Raw genomic sequence first — 23767 nt, forward strand, 5'->3', positions numbered from 1 at the left:
ATACTTTGCGATCAACAAAGACTAGAGAAATATCTTTATCCATCTATCTATTACAGACACTCTACTAATATTTCTGTAACTAATTTGGTATTATCTTTGAAATTAACTTGAATCCCTCTTTGATTTCATGTTTATCATGGAAAATTCTGCTCTCTGACCAAGATCTCTCATGTGAGTCTTTACAGACCCAGTTTCAGAAACACTACTCTTTGGAATTGAAAACTGAGCTATGTATCTTTTATAAGATATTCCATTATTAATATCCTTAAGTGGTGAATTTTTAACAAGGAATTTTAAAACCTATTTTAAATTATAATAATCTTTGCATGGTCTTCCATAAGCTACATTGTTTTGACTTTAAATTCAACATAATCTTTTATATTTCAAAGGATGACAAGCATAATTTTGGATATATTTCAGGCTTTTTGAAATATCTTTTGGTTCTATCAACTTCTACTATTCTACTTCATCAGATACATTGAGCAAATTGGCTCATATATGTGCAGACATACACTGTAAGAAAGGGAAGGGCTTAAATTATTTATATTACATTTAACTACAAAATACACAATTTAAAAGATCTGTATACCATTTTAAATGGAATCATATCTCTTAAAAACTAAGAATGTAAAAAAATTATGGACTTTCCTTCATAGATGAGACGTGTATGCCAATTATCTGAATGTGAAAATATTCTGGTTCTCCTTTCTAAACCCAAAGGAAGTTAGTTATAAAGACTTGCAAGTAGCCATGTTAGTGATTTAGTTACCGAAGACTATTAACTCTGAACAGACAAAAGTAGTTTACAAGAGCGGTCATAATTTTAGAAACTAAGAAAGCAACATCTGTTAGACATTTACTACCATTTTGGTTCTCTCATTATATGAATGGAGTTATACTAAGTACAGTCACCTACAGAATTTCAACAACGTTCTAATTTAAATGGCTAATGCCCCACAATTTACTTACTACAGCATTTGGTTTACTATTTTTGTCTGTTCTGAGGTTAGGAACAGAAAGCATATCAAGATAATAGAGCAGAGCATACTTTCAAAATTAGATACAATAGCCTTTTATGAAAATATATTTCCATAAATAACTCCTTATTCTTTCTGTTTCTGAATATATTTTAAGTGCATAATCAAAGGCACTGAAGTTCTCCAAATTAGAATGGTACTTAATCTTTTTAACATACACCATATCTTTTTGGCAAAGCTAAAAACAAAAACAAAATAAAACCCCCCACAATTCTTAAAAAGTACTACCGTTTTGTATAAACACCTGCTACTTCTAACTTAATGGCTTTCATGTTTTAAATCCTTGAAGATGTAAATTAATTTAAAATGCATAAAACAAATGTGTTTATGTAATATTTCTGCAGATATCGTAACAGTAGTAACTATACTTCAAAGAACAATACTTCTCAACTGTGAGAAAACTGAAAAACATTCTGCTAAACTGCCAACATTCCATAATTTAAATAGAACCACTTAACGGCATTAATGCTCTCATACTAGAGCCCTAGAGTAAAAATAAAAAAAGTTTTTTCCAAAACAGTTGTTCCTTTTTTTTCGTAATGTTTTTCAGTTTGAGAGAATCTTAATAACAAACCAAAAAATCCTAGGCCTCTACTATTTTTCACTGTAATTTTATAATTAATCGCTTATACATCAGCTCTCAACCATGTGAGTTTATCATGAAACCGTCTCGTGGCTCCTTTTCAGTAACCTGCCCATGGTTAATGGTTACCTCCTCCTCTTCCAGACGCTTCAATGAGTCCCCAGCAAATTTAATATATTGTGTCATGAGGGTGACCAGAGCTGTATACCGGGTCCTCAGGTCCATGAACTGCAAGTAAGGAAAAATAAAAATAAAAACAGAATCTCCAGTTGCCCTAAATGAGCTGAATGAACACTGAGTAATAATTAAAATATTAACTAGTCTTTGGGACAGGGAAGTTCACGACTCCCCAGCAATGATAACCGAGTAGGAACGAGATTACTGCTGTGCAAATCACAGTGTTGAGAGTCCTCTTCTAAATTTAATCATGATGCACATTTATTATTCTCTGCAATTCATTCATCTGGAATGAAGATTTTCAAAGGTTTTTTAAAACCCTTAATAAGATGCATTGTTATAGGTAGAGAGCATCTGTTTGGGATGATGGAATGTTCTGGAAATGGATTGTGTTCAAGGTTGTACAACATTACGAATGTACTGAACGCCACTGAATTGTATGCTTAAAAATGGCTAAAATGGTGAATTTTCTATTATGGACATTTTACCACAATACAAATGTATAAAAGTAAAATTGCTAAAGTGTTGCTTCTCTCTTTCACACCCTCCCCATCTCTGGACGGGTATCACCTCTTGAATGACGAGGTCTGCCGAGCTCTGAATTCTCCGGCGTTTCACTGGAGACTTTTGTTGTGAATCCACCATAGCCCGGTAGGTCATCGTTTGTAATTCGTAGTCCTGTATAAAGGAAATGGTAAGATTAATTAAAGCAAAGCACTAAACCTTCATTCTATAGTGATTTGATGCAGAGAAAGGGCATCTACTTTCACTGAATAAGTCAAGAGAATATTGCAAAACTACATTTTCAAGAATCAATCCAATCCTGACATGTTTCCAAGGTGGTAATAAAAATGAGAAACATTTAGGGTGGCCAGGAAAGTTCCTAAGTCTCTTTAAGAGTTCATGGAGACATTTAGGAACAGTGTGCCAGTTATTTTCAGCCACCCTATCCTCTAGTTAGGAAATGGGACTGCAAATCCGGATGGGTGAAGCTGAGGTGTGGTGGGCGACTTAGAGCACAGGGTAGACGTTCTTCCATGGAATATTCCAGCAATACTTGCATGGAACACTCCAGCAAGGAGGGGAGGGGGGAAGCAAAGTGGTAACAGGCGGATTACAGAGCTACATTTTATTCTGGTGCACATGGGGGTGTGGCCAGGCTGTGCATGTGTGTGACACAGAGAGAGAATGAAAGACCCAGGGGTCATCACGTGACTCACACTTTCATAAAGAATTAACAGATAAGTGACAAAGAGTGAAGATTCTCTGTTTCACTTTTTAACACAGATTGAATGACCTGCAAAGGCTTTAAAAGTGCACCATAGAAGCACCTCCCTGAATATCTGAACATGAATTTCTGAGGCAAGGAACTGGTCTTCTCACCTTCACCGCAGTGGAGTACTGTTCTGCGTATTTCTGACACTCATCCATTTTGCTCTGTTTCATTTCTATTTCAGACACCAGCATCTATAAACACACACAGGTTAGGAGAAAAAGGACAAGGAACCCTATGCTATCCAACAACTTGAGATCTCAGGCACTAAGAAATATCTACATCGCTTAAGACTACAGCTCTCTACCCCACTGCACTTTTTTTTTTAATTGTAGCCTTTATTTATTTATTTATTTATTTATTTGGCTGCACCGCATGGCTTGTGGGATCTTAGTTTCCCAACCAGGGATGGAACCTGTGCCCTCGGCAGTGAAAGCACCAAGTCCTAACCACTGGATTGCCAGGGAATTCCCTCTACCCCACTGCACTTAATGTCATCTGCCTCATGGGTGAAGTCCAACCTTTCAAGATTAAGCCACTGTGTGACACCCCCTCATGGGGCTTCCAAAGCAGAAATTACTAAACTCCATGGAAATTATCCACAAGTAGACTTGAAACCCTTAGCCCCCACCTAATCCTGATCTAAAGAGAGCTAGAAATTACTGGCCCCTCAAGATGGAACAAAAATCTCAAAGCATTTAACTCTTGGTCACATGTGGCTGTTTAATTTTCTATGACTAACCATTTTTTTTAAAATTTAGGATCCCATGAAACTACTGCAGCCAGCAAAGTACCAAAGAGATTTCCATACCTACGATTAAATGATCATTAGAAACTTGAACTGTCCCAACATGCAACTTTCTTAAATCAAAATAAGGGATGGATGTAGGTTTGAGTGCAAATTTTTAACATTTGTGATTTATTCCCTGCTTTCCTTGAAATAGTTGCTGACTTATTGTACTAACAAGAGAAAGGAAGGTCAAGGTCTGAGTGACCAAATGCAGACAAAACCCTAGCACAAGGAACTGTGTTTACACACCTTCTGTTGATTCAATTGTGTGGCTAGGGTTTTACTGTTTTCAGGCTGGTTTTCCTGAATCTTTCTCTGAGTAGTTTCAACTTGCTGGATCCAGTCATCTAAAGGGTGATAGGTATCTCTGTAGTACTTCAGCGACTTCCCAATGCCTTCCAAGTCCCGTAACCTAAGAGGTTAACACAGGAATAGTCACGGTTTCCAAGAGTGACCAATAGGAAGGTGGAAGGTATAGAAAAAAAGGGATGGACAAAGTATTACTGTCCTAAGATGCACTAAGCACAACAACAGGGGTGTGTCGAGAATTCAAGGCCACAGCATCCCAGGCCCATCTCCAAGGGCACCTACACTGCCTTGGGTTGAATACAAATTCTTTTTCTCCAGGACTTGTGCAATTTATCGGTACTGATTATTCTAGGGACAAGCCCGAGAGACTGAAGCTAAAAAGCAGGAAAACTGGAAAGTTAACCATAATAATTATCAATCAGCAAGCCTTGAAGACCCAAAGTTTGCAGCAATGGCAGTTCACTTCTGAAAAAATGACATGGTGGCAATGAATGGTTCAACATGGACTCAGAGGGTACTTTCTAGGAGCTGTGATTAAACACGCCAGTTTCTATGATTTTAAAACCACTACATTAAACCTACAGATCATGTATTTTAGAGATTAGATACTATATATTTAAACATAATTTATTTCTCACAAATGGCACTACATCATAAAAGCATTTTAGTTGCATTAATAAAAACATAAAAAATGAATGAGAAGGAACACTATTCCATTTCTTTTAAGATGAGCCCCCAAAACCATCCCATTTCTTTTCACTTTTTTATTTCAGTCAGTGGGCAAATGATTTTGACTTTCTTGTATCTTCGATTAAAATGAGCATTAGGACATTTCAGTTTCTTTACACTTCCTGTCTAGTATAGATGCTACATCCAGCCCTAGGAAATGCATGACCCACCCTCCTCTTACTAAGTCATGGTTATTTTGATATTATCAGTGGTAATAATTAGAGAACTACATTGTTTTGTCCTTCAGAAAAGGCAAGTAGATTAACTATTTAAATGCCAGAATACATCAACAGTTGTAATAACACAGAACCGAAAAATAACTTACTTGGAAGTTAAATATCTTACTAAAGGCCACCCTATAAAAAAGAAATGTAATTGGACAGAGCTCTTGCAATTAACACAATTAACTACATATGGAAATTAACTCTATGGAATGAATTACATAGGGAAGTAAAAAGCCTAATACATTTAGACTTCACCCAGAATACAGAGATTAAATCTGAGCTAAAACTGAATGAAAAGGGTACTAACCTGTTGTCAATCTGAGCATGAACATTCTGCCACCTCTCAACCAACTGATCTGCTTTTTCTTTGTGCCAGTCAAAGTCAAGGTCACGTTCTTTGTAGGTTTTAAACATCTCATCACTGATGGTCTTTGCTCTCTGTAGCTCATCCTCCAGTGCATGGAAGACCTCTCTCTTTTCATCCACTTCAGATCTCCATTGCTAAAATACATCAATTTATAAAGTTACAAAAACGTATCAACCGCTCATTGTGTAAACACATTATTCACCTAATTTTACAATTCATTTACAAATGACTGCTATAAAATCAGACAATGGAAAGAATATCTTTCATATACAAAATATTACACTAGCTTGAACCTTATACAATTGCCAATATTTGACTGTACTTTGACCTAAAAAAACCAAGTTTTATAGAGTTCAGTCTAACAAAATTTGCATATCAATAAAATAAAATATATTTCATAATTAAGTCTGCTACTTCAGTAAGTCTTTTTCATTGTTTGTTTTTTAAATATCTACTGATCTCAAATGAACACATGCATTAAAAAATCACTGAGAAAACTTTTCACAATTGTTTTACAATATCTTTACTCAGGGCTTTATAAATGGAAGAAGAGAAACAGACGAGTATAACTATCAGCCTTTTTCCTTCTTAGATTAACTACTCTACTCACCTCCTTGATTTCTTAAAATAATTGCCTCTTTCCACAAGAGAATCTATTACCAATAATTTACTTTTTAGCTTCAACTCCTCTTGCTGCCAACATGAACGGACTATAAAAACCTACCGTCAAAAAGATCCAAACTTCAAATGAAAAGAACTTACCTCAAACTAAAAATGAATGAACATACTTATTTACAGTAAGCCATGGTACTACAGAGACAGGACATGGAATGGACAGAAATGTATTCAAGTTCAGATATTTAATGCTTGATGTCTGAAGACCTGGGCCAAGTGCTAGAGAAATACTTTTAAAGGATAATCTTAAAAAATAGCCAGCAGTGAAATGCATACCTTTAAAGTGCTCATTAGATTCTCAATGTTATTCTTGTCAGCTGTAACTGCTTCCTCTTCACACAGTTTAGTTTCATAGAATTTTACAAGGGCTTCTGCAGCGTGAGTGTTTTTTAACACCAAGTTGACAATTTTCAACCTGAAAAAGAGAATTAAACAACACCCCCTTTTAGTAAGCATTTATTTTCCCGCAATACAGTCCCAAAGCACCATGAGGGTGCATGATGTAGCATGTTCTTCATCCCGAGACACTGACACTTTTATTACAAGATTAATATCCTACTAAGTAAGTCAGACAGAGAAAGATAAATGCCATATGATATCACCTATATGTGGAATCTAAAATATGACACAAATGAACTTATCTACGAAACAGAACCAGACTCACAAATATAGAGATCAGACTTGTGGTTGCCAAGGGGGAGGGGGTTAGGGGAGGGATGGAGTGGGAGTTTGGGGTTAGCAGATGCAAACTGTTATATAGTGAATGGATAAACAACAAGGTCCTACTGTAGAGCACAGGGAACTACATTCAATATCCTGGGATAAACCACAATGGAAAAGAATATGAAAAAGAATGTATATATGTGTATAACTGAATCACTTTGCTGTAGCAGTGACTCGGCAGTAAATAACAGTAAATAACACAACACTGTAAATCAACTATACTTCAATAAAATTTTTAAGAAAGGATTAACATCCCGCTAACTGTCTTCTAACAGAACCCATGCCCTGCCCCCACAGTGGTCTTCAGCAGGAGATTCCAACAGCAGAGGGGCTTCTTTCAAACCTAATTTAGACCAAGCCTGGGAGGAAAGTCCTATAGGTTACAACAGCTGAGCTACCAAAACTATAGGTAACATGTGGGAAGATCATTAATGCTCTAGTCTCTGAAGCTCACATTCCCTTTCAGCATGAAGATGCATCGTTAAGTCCACAGAAATATTTAATATATTTGTTATTAAGAAAAAAATTTTGTATTCTTAAAAATGAACATTTTTGGGGCTTCCCTGATGGTGCAGCAGTTGAGAATCCGCCTGCCAATGCAGGGGACACAGGTTCGAGCCCTGGTCTGGGAAGATCCCACATGCCGCAGAGCAACTGAGCCCATGAGCCACAACTACTGAGCCTGCGCGTCTGGAGCCTGTGCTACGCAACAAGAGAGGCCGCGACAGTAAGAGGCCCGCGCACTGTGATGAAGAGTGGCTCCCGCTCGCGGCAACTAGAGAAAGCCCTCGCACAGAAACGAAGACCCAACACACCCAAAAATAAATAAATAAATAAATAAGTTTTAAAAAAAAAAAAAAGAACATTTTTGGCTAAACAGCCTATATATATAAGTGGCACTTTTATGAAGCCAGTTTAGATGATTTCTATTAAGGCAGTGGTTCCATACTTCTCTATGTAGGTGGAGGACATGGAATAGACGTGGTTCATGCTCTGGACGACCACGCTGAGCTCGGATCGCAAGGTGGGAGCCGTGGAAGAGGCGGCTGCTTGACTGAAAAAGTCGTCGCATTTACTCGTGATTGTGGCCAAATCGCCTTTAAGTCGCTCCAGCTCTTTCTTTAGTTTCTACACAACAGAGAACAAACAAGGATTAGGCTATCACTCCAGATGGGGTCTCTTTCTTCAAACACTTTAAAAATACACATTTCCCATTATGACCCTTGACTTAAACATGTACGTATTCTTTTTTCTTAATTGAAGTGTAGTTGATTTACAATGTTGTGTTAATTTCTGCTGTACAGCAAAGTGATTCAGTTAAACACATACATACATTTTGTTCATATTCTTTTCCATCACGGTTTATCACAGGATATTGAATATAGTTCCTGTGCTATACAGTAGGACCTTGTTGTTTATCCAGTCTATATGTAATAGTTTGCATCTGCTAATCCCAAACTCCCAGTACTTCCCTCACCCACCCCCCTCCCCTTTGGCAACCACAAGTCTGTTCTCTATGTCTGTGAGTCTGGTTCTGTTTTATAGATAAGTTCATTTGTGTCGTATTTTAGATTCCACATATAAGTGATAACATACGGTATTTGTCTTTTTCTGACTTACGTCACTTAGTATGATCATCTCTACTTGCAAAACATTTACATACTCTTTACTTTTTCTTTATCAAAGAAATGAAGCCAAAGCAGTCAAGTTTCATAATCAATCATTCCCTCACTGTCCACCTCCTCGGGCCCAAACATCTAATTCAGTGCTTGTGCATCGAGCAGGTGAGAAACTGTGAGAAGCCCTCGCAGCCTCCACATAAATGGGTGAGAAAGTACGTGTTCCTGTGTTTACCCAAGTGAGAGGCGGAACTGAATTACAGAAGCCTCGGCTGCCATCAGCGGTAAGTACATAGGCAGACCTCACCAAGTGACCCCTGGCAAAGGGAGCGTGTGAGAGGTCGCAGAGCCAACAGTAAAGGTCATTAAGATGGTAATCTGTGCTAATCTTGTCCCCATGCGCTTCTCAGACTCACCTCCTGCTCTGAGATTCTGAACACGCTTTCGTGAAGGTCGTCTCTCTCCAGGGGGGTGCGGATCTGTCTGATTAGACGGTCTTCACAGCTCTCAAGCCGAAGCCTGAGGTTTCGGACTTCAGAGATGTAGAGATTATAAGCTGATTCCTCTTGCTCCTCTGTGAAAATAAATGCAATGTTTAGAAAATACCTCATTTTCTATCTTTTGGATGTTCTCGTTCATGATTTAATATGGCAGTTTTACTACTACTGAAACAGCTAGTCAAACTAATGTTACCGGTTATCACCACAAACCCACCCCAAGGATATAAACCTTGAAATCGTGGACATTACAATTTACGAAGATTTAATAAAACTTCCCCAATGCCATTTAAAGTACCAATATCTGATTTATGATGTCTAAGGAAAGTAATATATTGCTCTGTTTTGTGTTCACAAAAATGTGAATTATATTAGTAGCAGATTAGTAATAAAAACTAAATTAAAATCCTTTAAAATGAAAGGTAAAGATTATGTTAATGTTTAAAAATTTTTTAAATAGAGTATTACCACTAAGTTTTTTTGGTCTCTAAGTTATATCAAGTGTTTGGAATAAAATTTATATTTAACAAAAGTTAACAAGACAAAATCTTTTCCTTCAACCCCTGTATAAAATTCAGGTTTGGTTATAGGAAATCTCTGCCCTTTGCTCTCAGTTTTGCTGTGAATCTAAAACTGCTCTAAGAAAAAGTCTTTAAAAAATCCAAGTTTGCTATACGGAAAAATAATTGAAACTTTTCTGAAACTAAAAGATCATCATTCTGAACATTACACTGCAAAATAGTGAAAATGTTTAACAGTAGATACACTAAGAATTCATTGTCATACGACTTGGTTGACATCTTTTTATTAATTCATCATTTGGAAATAACTGAGTCCCTCCTTGAATCTTCCTACCTCAAACATGCATTTAATATTCCAATAATTATCTCTACCTATTACAGGTGGAGTGACAAAATATACCTAAGATTGAGATTCCCACTGACAGCAGAAAATAGCCTGGACTAAACACCCATGGGGGAAAAAAGGCAAGAATTTCCATGCTTTACCTCTTTCTGCAGATTTAAGAAGTTCTTGATAATACTGCTTACACACATTAACCTCCTTTTCCAGTTGTGTTATATCTGAACCTGAAAATATTTGGGATTCCTGGCTATCTTCGAGAAAATCTTCAAAACGAGACTGTAGATTACTCAGAACTTGCTGATGTTCACCAGGTAACATTGTCTTTATCTAAAGAAGACCAGTGATCCATTATAGTACTAAGAGTAAAATTTCAAAAGGACAGATCTCAAGTGGGTCTTATGGGACATGAGTTTATGTTAATAGTCATAAATAGAAAACCACTGGAAATTAATCTTTTCTTCATTTACAATCTTAGGTTTTAAAAGATAAGAAAAAACAAGACTACAAAATTTAATAAATGAAATCAAACTACACCCATCTCTATATGCCCAAACACTATACTGTGTCTCCCAATGAAAATGTAAGCCCTGAATGAAGTATGGGATTTCCAGATCCCCCAGTTCTTAGAAAATGCCTCGTATACAGCAGGCATAAGACAGATATTCATTGAATGAATGACTGTTATCATGGATCTGCTCGACTCCATCTTACCCCAGAGAAAATACAAAACCCACCCCTCATGACAAGGGGCCCCACATCTTTGGACAGGTTAGGTGGATGTGTAGATTTATACTTACTGAAGCCACATTGCTAGCTCGGATTCTGTCAATTTCATTGATGAGATAGTGCCAGGAGACCACACTCTTCATGTTTATGTGAGACTCATGCCAAAGGGTCAGGACGTTCTGATACTGCTGCTCGATTCTGAAATATAGGTAAGAAAACTCAGATTCAGCCTTTCCACTCCCTCTGAACACATGCTACAATTTTTCTTTGTGTTTGTGACATATACTAGGTTTCCTAGTTCTAGGTCCTCCTGATCCTATGAGCCTTGTCAAAGCACTGACTGTTCTTTTAACCTTCAGAGAGTTCCACAGCCAGGCCTACATCTGGAGCTAGTGTGCACAAACCTGTTTGCAAAGTCGACCGCCTCTTTATTTGGAGGAGGGACACTGAAGCACACAGACGGGACCATGGCTTCGTTCCCGGTGGGGCTGATGACCTTCCACTTAGCACGATGAGAGTTGTTCGCCAGAATACATTCATCATCTTTGAAGATGGTTATCTGGTTTTAAAAGAAGAACAGAATAACAAGATGAGGTCACTGTGGTACTCATCTTTTTCCACATCCAATCTTGGGATTTTTTTTGTATTTTTGAGGTGGAAAACTTTACCACTAATGAGCAATATGACCTCATTTTTTAACTATATGAATAATGTCAGAACCTGGTCTGTTTCTAGGAGTTAAAGTACCTCAATTTGTCTGTAGTCACAGATGGCTTTGATCGGAATAGAAGTTTTGAGTGGACAGTCAGGATTTCTTGGCTTCAGCTGAATGATTGTTTTTGCTCTCCCCATCAGGCTTGCGACTGTGCTTTTATACTGCAAAAGCTCTTCTTTCTCTTCCTAGGGAATAAATCAGATGGATTTTAAAAGTAAAAAAACGTGTGCACTCTGTTCTTTTAGGGCTTTGCCTAAACGAACTTCACCAGAAGAATCTTCCCTGACCACCTGGTCTAAACGTTCAATCCCTCCCCACCCCCGCTGGCACCTCTCTTGCCTTGTTTTGTTTGGTTGTTTCTTTCCTCCTTCGCATTTACCATTATCTAACATACTACGTATATTTTACTAATTTATCATGTTTATTGAGCCCCATCCCCAGCATATAAGCAGGATTCTTGTCTGTTTTGTTCACTGTTCTATCCCCAGCACCTAAAATAGTGTCTGGGATACAGAAATGCTAACAAGTATTTATGGAATGAAGGACTAAACACAGATACACACAACACAGTGAAAGCATTTTAAAATATTGAGGCAATCACATGACAAACACTTTTGTTGTATTTGTTACCAAAAAAACACTAAAACTGAATGTTTAAATGCTTGATTGAGGCAGAAATATCAAGAGTACCAATAAAACATGAAGTTCTGCACATAGAAAATATAATAAAGCACTAATCTAGTCCTCACTATACATCACTGATGAAACTTCCAGGTTTTCCTGTTCGTACCATTGATTCCTGAACAAGGTCCTCCAGCTTGTGAATGCTGCTGGACCTGTCACAGCTGTACTTCCGCTGAATGGCGTCTTTTAGATTCCTCAAGTAATCCGTGGCTTCTTTGGCATCATTGAAAAACTAAGGAAAGATGAAAACTGGCAGTTAAAGTGTATGCAATGTCAGCAAAGCCCAGAGTTGTCAGGTTCGAGTACCAGAGCCCTGTGTGGACCCCTCCTACATGGGAACAGAATAAGATCACAAGACAACTTAGCCAAAATCATTCCTTTAACCAAACACCAATTCTTGAACTTGGATGATGATGAATGAATTCTAACTGTCCATCCAAAGTTTATGTCTATAGAGATCAGACTGGTGGCTGCCAAGGGGGAGGGAAGGTGGGGGAGGGATGGATGGATTGCGAGTTTAGGATTAGAAGATGCAAACCAGTATATATAGGATGAATAAACAACAAAGTCCTACTGTATAGCACAGGAAACTATATCCAATATCCTGTGATAAACCAAAATGGAAAAGAATATGAAAAATAATATATACATATATATATAACAAATTTTCTCTCTATACTGTGGTTTTGGCTCGATATTATTTTGACTGAACTTCTATTTCACTTTAGGGTCCAAACAGCTGTTAATCGGGGGTGAAATTCCAAGAATATTTTAAAACTTCTGAAGAATAGAAAGCTCTCTGTAATGAAACAGTTCCTTAATAAGAGAAGCATGGACAAAATTAAGATTTTCTGACATTTTAAGCAGTTTTTAAAGTATTTCTTCCTTACTAGAATGCTTCCATTTATCCTGAAGAACATATATCCCTATATCCTACAAAGAAAACATTTTGGTTTCTTTCCCCTGAACACTACATACATGCATCTTAACAGTACATTATGGAACTGTTTTCTGTAACTCAGCCAAAATTGCAATACCATCGATCGACGTGGTGATTCTGTCTCCATACCTCGAAATAAGCGCTGTTCTCCTTTATGTGCTTCTCTACACACTGGCAGAGCTGCAGGATCCAGCTCCACTGCGTCTGCATCGCCGCTCGGTAGGCCTGACAGGTAAAACATAGCCACTGTTGCCGTGTGGACAGTAACACACACAACTTACTTCTCAAGGATAAAAGACTCTACTGTCTACATAGATGATGAGAATTCTTTAACAGAGTAAGATTTGAAAAATCGGGGTAGTGAAATGTCCCTCTAAACTACGAGTTCCCAGTTGTACAAAGCCAGCCCTAAAAGTTTAAATATAAATTTTTCAATGAGTCCAGTCACTTTCTTTCAAATTTTTAGCTTCTTGACATTTTGTTCTTAAAATATATGGAAAAAGCTAGCTCTGGCTGTTTTTCCATGAAAACCTCTTTAATAATAGAAATGGATGCAAGCTATCCCAGCTTTTTAGAAAACCAACCCTCCACCTGCTAACACTTGCCTATATGGCATCGTCAGATATGCCTCCTTCATGACATTTTCCTTCATCTTTCTTTTTTCTGAATTTTTATATGACTGGATCATAAAATATCCCTCTTGACACAAAAATACATGGTCTGTAGTTTTCTCTGTCTTTGCTTCCAAAACTAGTCTGGAAGCTCTTGGCAGGGGTGGGGGTGATTTATTTGTTTGTTTTTACCGGGACTGTTCGGGGAGAGTGGAAAAGGGCATAAGCAATCCCTTATTAGTGTAATTCTGGAATTATATTCAAGATAATACTAGGGGGACTTCCCTGGTGGCACAGTGGTTAAGAATCTGCCTGCCAACGCACGGGACACAGGTTCGAGCCCTGGTCAGGGAAGATCCCACATGCTGCGGAGCAACTAAGCCTGTGTGCCACAACTACTGAGCCTGCGCTCTAGAGCCCACGAGCCACAACTACTGAGCCCACGTGCCACAACTACTGAAGCCCGCGTGCCTGGAGCCCGTGCTCGGCAACAAGAGAAGCCACCGCAATGAGAAGCCCGCGCACCGCAACGAAGAGTAGCCCCCGCTCACCGCAACTAGAGAAAGCCCACGTGCAGCAACGAAGACCCAACATGGCCAAAAATTTAAAAAAAGAAAAGATAATACTAGGAATTTTTATTTCATACGTTTTTACTTGAATTTTTATTTACCACTTGGTGTCTCTTTCCTGAGAGCAAAAATATTGTAGAAAAGACACCTACTTACTAGAAAACATGAAACACCCTTTCATATTTAAGGTTCAGTTCACTGGCTTCCAGAAGAGGGCGCCCTTGATGCTCTAATGACTATCTTATGTAAGCCTGTCCTTCCTCCTGGAAAAAACACTCCTGCTGAGCTCTGTCCAGGCAGCTTTCTGGGTGGAATGCATAAGGCAGCACTGGAAATCTGGCAACACATCCTCATCACATTACCTGCTCCCTCCAATTAAGCTACTTTGAGTAAATTGGCTATAAAAGACACATCATGCATGGTCAGATTATTAGTTTCTTTTTCACATAAAATATAAAAGAGTTAATAATTAACTATTATCCATTGCCCACAAGACATTGGATGGGCCCATGGAATCATAAGGACGACTACGGCTTAATTCTATTGTTCCAGAGACTTTCAGTTAATTAGACTAACAGCTCTACCTAAAAGTAATCAGATTCACATCCACATTTTCCATTCCCATCAGAATTCTCAACCTACAATCGTATTTCCTAACAGCTTTCATCTCTCTATTCCAAAGAATATCTATCCCACTTTTAGTTGATCATCATATAAAAGTATATCCAGACCCTTCATGATTCTGATTTCCTTTCCCTAGTGCCACCCTACCTTCTATGTCTTTAACATTCCTATGCAGCATTTCCTGGGGATGAAAACCACGTTTTTATATGAAAGAAGGTCACCTATAATATTCCCAAGACCACCAAGTGAGGCCTAGAATTTTATGAATCTTTTGTGTCACGAAGACTTGTTTCAGTGAACAAAGACTCTCAGATTCCTTTCTTCAATTGCGTGTCCCATTGTAAGCATAGCTTCATTTTTCTTCCTCTGGAAATACACCACATCTGTCCACGTTACATGCTTCTCGCCCTCTTACATCACCCACTGCACATTCAGACAGTCACTAACTCTAACCAGTAGATATCAGGCCCCAAAATTAAACACACGCCACCCCACGGGCAGCCTGATAAACCCTAGGTCAACCCTCCCCTTCTGGGTCTGAAATGTGTGTGTTACACCCTGAGGACACACCTCACAAAACCAGATCATGAATACAATTAGTAAATTAAATAATAATAACTAGTACTTCTTGAGAACCTACTGTGTACCAAGAACTGAACTATATAGTAAGAGTGCATTCTTCTTCTTCTCACACAACTCTATGGGTTAGAAGCAATTTCCCCCATTTTAGGTAAGTGAATGGGACTGAGCAAGGTTACGTCTCTGGTGCAGTGTCATATGGTTAGGAAGAAATATCAACCTCAAAGCCTGTCAAGTCAAGGTCCTTCAAAGTTACTGTACTACATCTCTTTGGCTACAGGGGTTGACAAAGTACCTTTATTGGAAGTGATGAGTGGGTGACACACTTCAGCAGAACTGAAGGCAAATCAGTATGATCTGTCAGAAACTTTCTTTTTGATTCAGGTTTTAATAGAAGTTTGACAGTTTGCATTTTTCAATTTATCAACAATAGAAGAAACTGAAGGGTAATAATCAAATGTCTGTATTCCACTGTGACTATTACACTTTCTGACTTACCTCAATGGTTAATCGGGCTGGGTGATTTTCCAGAAGCAGCTGCTCTGCTATCTCCTGAACTGATTTAATATTTTCTTCCTTTTGATCAAGTTCTCTCATTAATTCCTAATTTAAAGAAACAAGCAAGAACTATATTAGAAAATGATAAAACCTGAAATTCATTTTTAACATCCAGTTACAGAAGTCATACTCACAGCGTGGTAATCTTTTTTCCGGGCTATGTTGGTATTTCTTTCACTCCAGTCATAAGCAACTTCCTCCTCTTCTTTTTCATTCAACCAAATAAGCTCATTAGTTGCACGAGTTACAAAATTGTGGAGTGTATCAAGGTGCCGTTCCTGATTCCTGGATGTGTTCTTTACAAGGAGAATCATTGTAAGAATCGTGTCTTTGCCACATAGAGGTAAGAGGAAGAGAAAGTTAAAAAAAACTTACCAAGAGTTTTGCATACTGATTTTCTAATCTGTGCAACTTTTCTGCATAAGTTAGTTTAAGAGGTGCCGTCATCTGGATCTATAACATGGGATAAAAAGACAGCAAGGTTAGGAATCTTAAGGAATTCTGATTCACAAGCAACGTATCGTTTACCCTGTTACAACAGGGTCTTTATAGAAAGAGCAAAACAAAAGCTGGGATGAAATACATACAGATTTCAAATTCACATACCTCACTGATCTTAGCTTCTTTGAGGCTAGATTCAAATTCTTCAATAGCTTGGTGAACATTTTTATGATTTTCTAAATGGCTTTCAACACTTGGCAAATCTGATCCCCATTCAGTGCGGTCCAGCTGCACCTTTAAATAGAAAGATATAAGTTTGAAAAAGAAACTGGTAGCAATAAAGCCTGAAATTCAGGTAAAGTAAATATTTTTACCTGCATCTCATCAACCCAATTCAAAAGATCCTGAACAAATTTCATGTTGATTTCCTCTTCTGTTAAATTCTGATCCAGTAGAGACGACTTGAGAAGGGGCTTTCGGATCTGCATCAGCTTCAGAGTTTGCAGGGAATTTGCCTCCACTCCTGAGCTGAAATTTGGAGCTAATCCTGATGGGAAGCCAGGTGTATATGCAGGAGTGACAGATGGGGTCAGGCGGGAAGTCAGCCCTGACGACAGGCCTGAGGTCACGCTGGACGGGGTCAGGGAAGGCGTTAGACCCTGGGTCAGCCCTGAGTTCAGACTGGCGTTTAAGGTCTGTGCAAACCCTGAGTTTAAACTCTGAGTGATTCCTGATATCATGAGCTTCGTCTGCTCCGCTGTCAGCACACGGCCTTTGCTGTACACTGAGGAACATTCATTCCTTAAGGCCAGGATGTCATCGCGCAGTTTTGCAACCCTGAAAAGAAAATCAAAAGGGATAAGCTATAATATAAGAGGCATTTTTCTCAAAGAATGAACTCTAATGTAAACTAGGGACTTTAATTAACAATAATGTATCAGTATTGGCTCATCAGCTTAACAAATGCATCACACTAGTGCAAGACGTTACTAACAGGAGAAGGGGCTTTGAGGGGGGATATGGGAACTCTGGACTTTCCACTCAATTTTTCTATAAACTTAAACTGCTCAAATAAATAAAGTCTATTTTAAAATGTCATTCTAATCATATTGATAAAAGTTTGCATCAATTTTTTTCACTGAATGTTGTACTATAAGTACTCTGCATATTATCACGATTTTTATAACTATAATTTATAAAGAACACAATTACTACACTATAATATGATCATTCTCCTACTATTTGACATGTAAGATTCCAAATTTTTGTTACTATAAAATATTTCTGACATGAACAAAGGCTTTTTTTCCTATATTTATTTAGATATTTTCTATATTTGGAATTACTATAGACTCCTAAAAGTGGACTTACTGGGTCAAAGCATCATTTATAATTTTTGCTTTATGTATCTCATGTATTTAGATATTTACATATATAATATATATAGTATTCAACCTGAAAGTTTCCATTCCTACTCCCAAGCCTACTTCTCAGAGATACAGATGTTTATGCACATATATTTCTTCCAATACTTTATTAGGAACATTTTCATGATAAGATAAACAGAAAACTGAAATGCTGACTTAAAAGATAATTTTCTCATACTGTCCCTTTTTCAAGTATCACAATTGAATATTTCAACTGTATGTTAGTTACTACAGCATTAAATATTATATGTATCATAAAATTTTTTTCTATTACTTATCTTTGAAGAACAAAACCTACTAAACACACCCAAATATGATAGAATTAACGTGACACACATTTTCAACAAAAAAGAGCTAAAGAAATATTTCATAAAATTGTCACACTCTACATTCTTAATGCAGGTGCCATGAAACAGTCACCCAGAAGGACAGGGCTGACTAACAAGCACTCTTACCTCTGTACCAACTGGTCTGCCTGGTAGTATTTTCCATCAATAAGAATCTGTACATCAATTACATGCTGGCGTAAAAGGTTCTCACATTCAAGGACATACCCGGCAATTTCTGCTTCATTCTGAAACTGCACCCCGGATTCTAATCTTTTAGAATCCTGTATTTTAAAAGAACTCAATATTAATTCTACATTAATTAATTAATTAAACAAGTTTCAAAATTAGCCTCAAATATAAAGTCGAAATATTAGAACAGAAGCTACTTGGATTTTCTCTGTTTTGCCTTTTGCTTCAAAAACATGTTTTCCCTCAAGAAAGCAAAGTAATCATAATCTTTAACAAACTTTGTTTCAGTAGACCAATCTACCCAATGTTATGCAAAGTTTTAGTTCATCCGAACACACTGACCCATCTACTGCAATCCCAACAGCTCCTGAAATGAACTTACAGACTGGAGAGCGTTTCGGGCAAGCATCAGTTTGTCTTCACAAATGACACTGCCCCTCTGAACTCGGCTGGCAATCTGCTGCAACATGTCCAATCTAAAAGAAGGAATGAAATAAAATAAAGTCTCTCCCTCTAAAGTCATAGAGTTGGCCATCCCTGAAAAAATGCAGCCCACCAAAAGAAAAAACACAATCCCACACCAATGACTCCATACCTGTGTCCATCAAAGGATTCATTGCCAAAGCTAATGCAGGAATTGATCAGCGTTGGACCACAATGAACTGAGAGGAAATTTTCATTTGAATCAAGACTGGTTCGTGTGTTAGTCGTGTTACTAAACACAGAATCACTGCTACGGTAACTGTAACTACTGCTGTGCATTCTTATCCTTGCAATGATGTTCTTTCCTCCACCATTAAAAGTAGACTCAAAAGTAGAAGGTCTACAAAAAGCGCTACTTCTAACGGTGAAGAGTGGCGGCTGAATGGTACAGCTTTTAATGGCTCCTTAAATATGCTCCAACGTGCATATTCAACACACAGCAAATAATACACTGATAGCTATTCAGAAGAATCTCGCCTAGAGCCATGGGTTTACTAGCTGAGGTCTGCCTTTTGTAGCTTGCACTAAAGCCCTACAAGTATGGACAAGGCAGGCTGACTGGGGCGTCACTGGAGAAGACTTGCCAAATATTTTCACCAAGAGTCATCCACTTGCAACTGCCTCAAAAACAACTCTGATGCCTCCCAGGAGCCCAGGTACGATTAGAAAAGGTTATTCCGGCAAATCATCAGCTAAAAGAACACAAATAGTCAATCAGACCCTGATCACAGCTTTTTGGAAAAGGCCAGGTCTGTACTGAACAACATAGGGTTAAAAACTGATACTTACAAGCACCTATAAACAAATGAGTTTGAGGAGAAGCAAAGTACTTTTCCTTTTTAACCACCATGGTGTTTGTTGATTAGGTTAAATTAACTGGGAAATTGTCCATTTACCTTTCTTTATAGGATGTGCTCCCAGGAATGTTAGGTCTAATCGTACTAAAGTTACTTTACATTTTTAAAAGCCAAAGTGCTAAGAAGAATATCAGTGCAATGCTTGCAGATTTAATTTGTCTGTGCTTATTTTTCCTTTCTATAGGTTATTACCTGGCCTAAGATCATTGGCTCTTTCGCATCTGCTTTTTACACACTGCCATGCTGCACAGCTATTATTTTGCAATACAGAGTTAATGCCCAAAAAAAACGTGTTGCATCAAGAAAAATGAAGGCATTGAATCAGCCAAGCTCCTAAATATTTTCCTATCCCTAACACTGCAAGGCCAAACTGTTGCTTCTCCACCTAGAGGTAGATACTGTTCTTTTCAGAAGGCAAGAAAAGGAAATTTGAGAGTGCCATGTCAGATATATTTAGTAAAAGCACAAATAGTAATAGCAGCCAGCACCTAACATTTCTGAAGTAATTGTTACATGCCAGGAAATTAACTAATCATTTTACAGACATACTCAGAACCACCAAATGCAGTAGGTACTATTACATCCTGTTTACAAACGAAGAAACTGAAGCTTAGAGAGGTTACTGAATCTAAGATTACATGGCTTGTACACTGAGCTAATAATTCATCCAGGATTGACTGGCGCCTAGACCTCGAACTCTTAACCACAGCATTCTTTCATTAACATATATTAAAATCCAGCTGCTATTCTGTCGACTAAAATCTACTGCATACTCTTTCTGTGGCATCCTTTTCCATTCTTTCCGATGAGAAGCTGAGCATCCCATCTGAACCACCCAGAATTATCTCCTCCATAAAAGGTCCATCCTGGGTATTTCGAGCTTGTTCTGGTTCTAATAATCTAGTTATGTAGACAGAATATGCTGCTTTAACAAGAGTGTCATCAGTGATTTAATAAAGGCCTGACAAGTTAGACCTGCCCCTGTATATTCAGCACATTAGTTCATATTTCTTCCATGTGGAAGTTACGAGGGGGCACAGAGAGCATCAGGATACTGATAGCAGGCAGGGTGTTAAGTGTTGGCAACATAAGGAACTACAAAAACAGGAATTTGTCTCCACATTACTAGAGTTCACAACTGTAGAATGGGCAGCCCTTAATCAATCACAGACACAAATACAAAATTACAACGGAGATGAGGGCTATGAAGGAGCAATCCATATAAACAGGAGGATTATCACCAAGACATCTGAACCAACCTGGGAGACTGTGGAAAGTTTCTGGAGGAAATTACATTTCAGAAGCCGAGATCTGAGAAAGATGAGGAGTAAAGAGGGGATGAAACAGACTTCCCAGCCAAAGGATCAGACAGTGCAGAGATCTCATAAATGGGGGAGGCTGGGACCTTGGCAAGTCAGAGCTCCTGAGAGGCAGACAGCGTGACCGCACTACAGAAGCGAGGCGGCGTGGAGCCAGTCAGGCCTGAGGGCGATGCCTGGCCTGGCCACCGGTCCCCAGGCTGTAAGGCCAGCCCCGTGGACTCAGGCCACACAAGCCCCACACACCACAAGTCAGGCTGGGATGTAAGGACTACCCCAGAGACACATCCATCCAACAAATGTGTCCTAAAGACCAAGCAGGACCTTCCCCGGCAGCTGGGTGTAGCGGGAGAGAAAGGATGAAGGTGAGTGATGTTTTCAGGGCAAAAAAGCAGAGAGGGAACTTGAGCCAGCATTTACTAAGTGTTCTCTAGAAGCGGCCTCACTGCCCTTCAAATAGAGAGTTCACTGCCCCGTAGAAAGAGGGCCGTAGCCAAAAATACAACAAGAAGTGAGATAAGTTCATGGTTAGCCTATGTTATGTATGGATGAACTTCTGGATCCAGGCCCTGGTGACTTAAAAGTCAGTTGGAGAAATCCTCACGGGTCATCCTGATTGGCTTTAAAACTGTAACCACCGTATGAGATGAGATTTCACACACCAACCTAGGCCCTCTTCAAACACTACTTCACTGATCCCTCCTCAAACCTCTTGGAAGAGTTTCTAGATAAGAAAATGGAGAATCAGAAAGGCTAAGTGACTTATTCAAGGTCACAGAGCCAAGTGAATGAAAAAGGTAAATGTTGGTCTCCAAAGCTTAAGTTCTTTCCACGACACAGGCTGACCCCTCCCACTGGACACCCAGGGCAGAGGACATCCCCACTCACCTTTCCACTTCGGGACGAAGAGCCTTCTCCCTCTCGAGCATGGCAATGATGAGCTTTCCCCACTCCTTTTCTATGTCATTGGGATGATAACCCTGAAGGAGTTTGATGCGTCCAAATTCTATCCAAATCTAGAGAAAACAACAACAAAAAAGTTAATGTGAAGCAAAGACGTAAAAAATTATGTTTCTTACCTCAAGGTAGATTATTAAAGATAACATTGGATACCATATGATACCACTTATATGTGAAATCTAAAATATGACACAAATGAACTTTACGGAATAGAAACAGACTCACAGACATAGAGAACAGATTTGTGGTTACCAAGGGGGAAGGGGGGTGAGGGAGGGATGGATTGGGAGTTTGGGGTTAGCAGATACAAACTATTATATATAGGATGGATAAACAATGGGGTCCTACTGTATAATAGTACAGGGAACTATATTCATTATGCTGGGATAAACCATAATGGAAAAGAATATGAAAAAGAATATACACATATGTACAACTGAATCACTTTGCTGTACAACAGAAATTAACACAACATTGTAAATCAAGTATACTTCAATAAAATTTTTTTAAAAGATTACATTTGACAATACAAAGGAAATTTCTGCTTACCTCTAATAATTTATACAGGCGTTTAATTTTTGATTTTTCTGTCTCCTTTGGTGGAATTTCTGTTTCTTTAAACTGTAAATACTGATTATAAAGTGCCTAAAAAGAAAGGGAAAATAAATGAAGGGCCAAACTTCAAAGACCTGTTTTCATTATCACATAATGTCACTACTTCAAACGCTATTTACTCTGTCGCGTGCCCTCGGTGGCATTCCTATATAAAACAGACACTCAAGGACGCTGCCGATTCCCAGCCAGTCGGTAACCAGGCTGTATGGGATCTGAGGAGGGTGCAATTATGGCTATGAGCCCTGATTCAACATAGGCTACCCAGCCATCTGGACAGTGAAAACCACAGCAGTATCTACTATGGCTCTACTGACAATCTCTCATTATCCAAACAAGAAGATACATACTTTAAAAGATCCACTTCCCAAATGCTGTACTTTAGCTTCTAGTTTTTGGAAAAATCATCTGATGCAATTCCCATAAAAAGGGGTGGGGAGCATTCTCCTCTATTTCATGGTCTATCCTTGAAAACAGAATTCTCATCAGATAGATAGGACTAAAATTTCGTTTCAATGTCCCATTGGCCAAATTAAGGAGATCTTATAAGTAAACGAAGACAGATGCTATTGGTTTCTGCTATTATTATAAAAGTTTGAACCATATAATTAAATTACTATCTAATTTATGGATATTAACTTGGGAATCTCTTAAATGTGTTTATTATATTTATTAACAAGGACCTTATAAAAATTATGTTGATAAAGCGTCTGCACATTTAATAAGTGTATGTTAATTATTTCATCCTAATTCATGCTGCTTTAAAACAAGTCCCTGCAAACACTCAGGCAGACACATTTCTTTGAAGGATTCCATTTAATGTTTTGCTGGCTAATAAAATTATTTGGTATTTCCCCACAATATATTTTTTTCCTGTGTCACGTCCTATCCCAGGCACCAGTCAGTATTCTGTGTAGTCACTTGAACTTCTTTAATAATTTAAGAATCTGCATTAATCAGAAGCCAGCAAGAATTTACTCAAATGTCTGGACAAAAGGAATCCATCTGGAAATAAGTGGAACTTGAAATTTGAAAATTGGTTTAAACTCAAAATGCACCGTTTCAGGATGTCCATAGGTGAATAAGCACAGAATGCCATCATGGGCTACCCACTGTTCACAGTAGACGTGCTGATAGAAGGGGGAGGAAAGCTTTCCTGCCGGGAGAGGTTCCAGCCACAGAGGGAGACATCACACAAACAGCTTCAGAGAGAACTTAAACAGCATCACATCGACACATGCCAAGGAAGTTTGTGCCAAGGACAAGCTCCCCGTGGC

At 38.4% G+C, this 23767-nt stretch overlaps 1 protein-coding gene across 23 annotated transcripts in view; it reads right to left on the reverse strand.

Moving 5' to 3' along the window:
* Positions 1 to 23767, reverse strand: part of DST (dystonin) — a 488177-nt gene that overhangs the window by 157680 nt on the left and 306730 nt on the right. For 20 of the 23 annotated variants that reach the window (XM_082414288.1, XM_082414278.1, XM_082414289.1 and 17 more), the window contains 23 exons: positions 22428 to 22523; positions 21807 to 21934; positions 18642 to 18735; positions 18197 to 18351; positions 16689 to 17151; positions 16480 to 16608; positions 16249 to 16326; positions 16008 to 16169; positions 15814 to 15918; positions 13062 to 13157; positions 12099 to 12224; positions 11341 to 11493; positions 10998 to 11152; positions 10665 to 10791; positions 10011 to 10194; positions 8923 to 9080; positions 7837 to 8015; positions 6441 to 6579; positions 5430 to 5623; positions 4110 to 4272; positions 3181 to 3264; positions 2368 to 2475; positions 1750 to 1848 (listed from right to left, as the gene is read on the reverse strand). In XM_082414288.1, coding sequence (XP_082270414.1) covers positions 1750 to 1848; positions 2368 to 2475; positions 3181 to 3264; positions 4110 to 4272; positions 5430 to 5623; positions 6441 to 6579; positions 7837 to 8015; positions 8923 to 9080; positions 10011 to 10194; positions 10665 to 10791; positions 10998 to 11152; positions 11341 to 11493; positions 12099 to 12224; positions 13062 to 13157; positions 15814 to 15918; positions 16008 to 16169; positions 16249 to 16326; positions 16480 to 16608; positions 16689 to 17151; positions 18197 to 18351; positions 18642 to 18735; positions 21807 to 21934; positions 22428 to 22523 — 3375 coding nt within the window. Of the gene's footprint in view, positions 1 to 1749; positions 1849 to 2367; positions 2476 to 3180; positions 3265 to 4109; positions 4273 to 5429; positions 5624 to 6440; positions 6580 to 7836; positions 8016 to 8922; positions 9081 to 10010; positions 10195 to 10664; positions 10792 to 10997; positions 11153 to 11340; positions 11494 to 12098; positions 12225 to 13061; positions 13158 to 15813; positions 15919 to 16007; positions 16170 to 16248; positions 16327 to 16479; positions 16609 to 16688; positions 17152 to 18196; positions 18352 to 18641; positions 18736 to 18854; positions 20964 to 21806; positions 21935 to 22427; positions 22524 to 23767 lie in introns of those variants that run through there. The other 3 variants (XM_082414273.1, XM_082414280.1, XM_082414281.1) reach the window with 3 other exon arrangements.

This window comes from Balaenoptera physalus, assembly GCF_965194825.1.
Source record: "Balaenoptera physalus genome assembly, chromosome: 11".
NCBI lineage: Eukaryota > Metazoa > Chordata > Mammalia > Artiodactyla > Balaenopteridae > Balaenoptera > Balaenoptera physalus.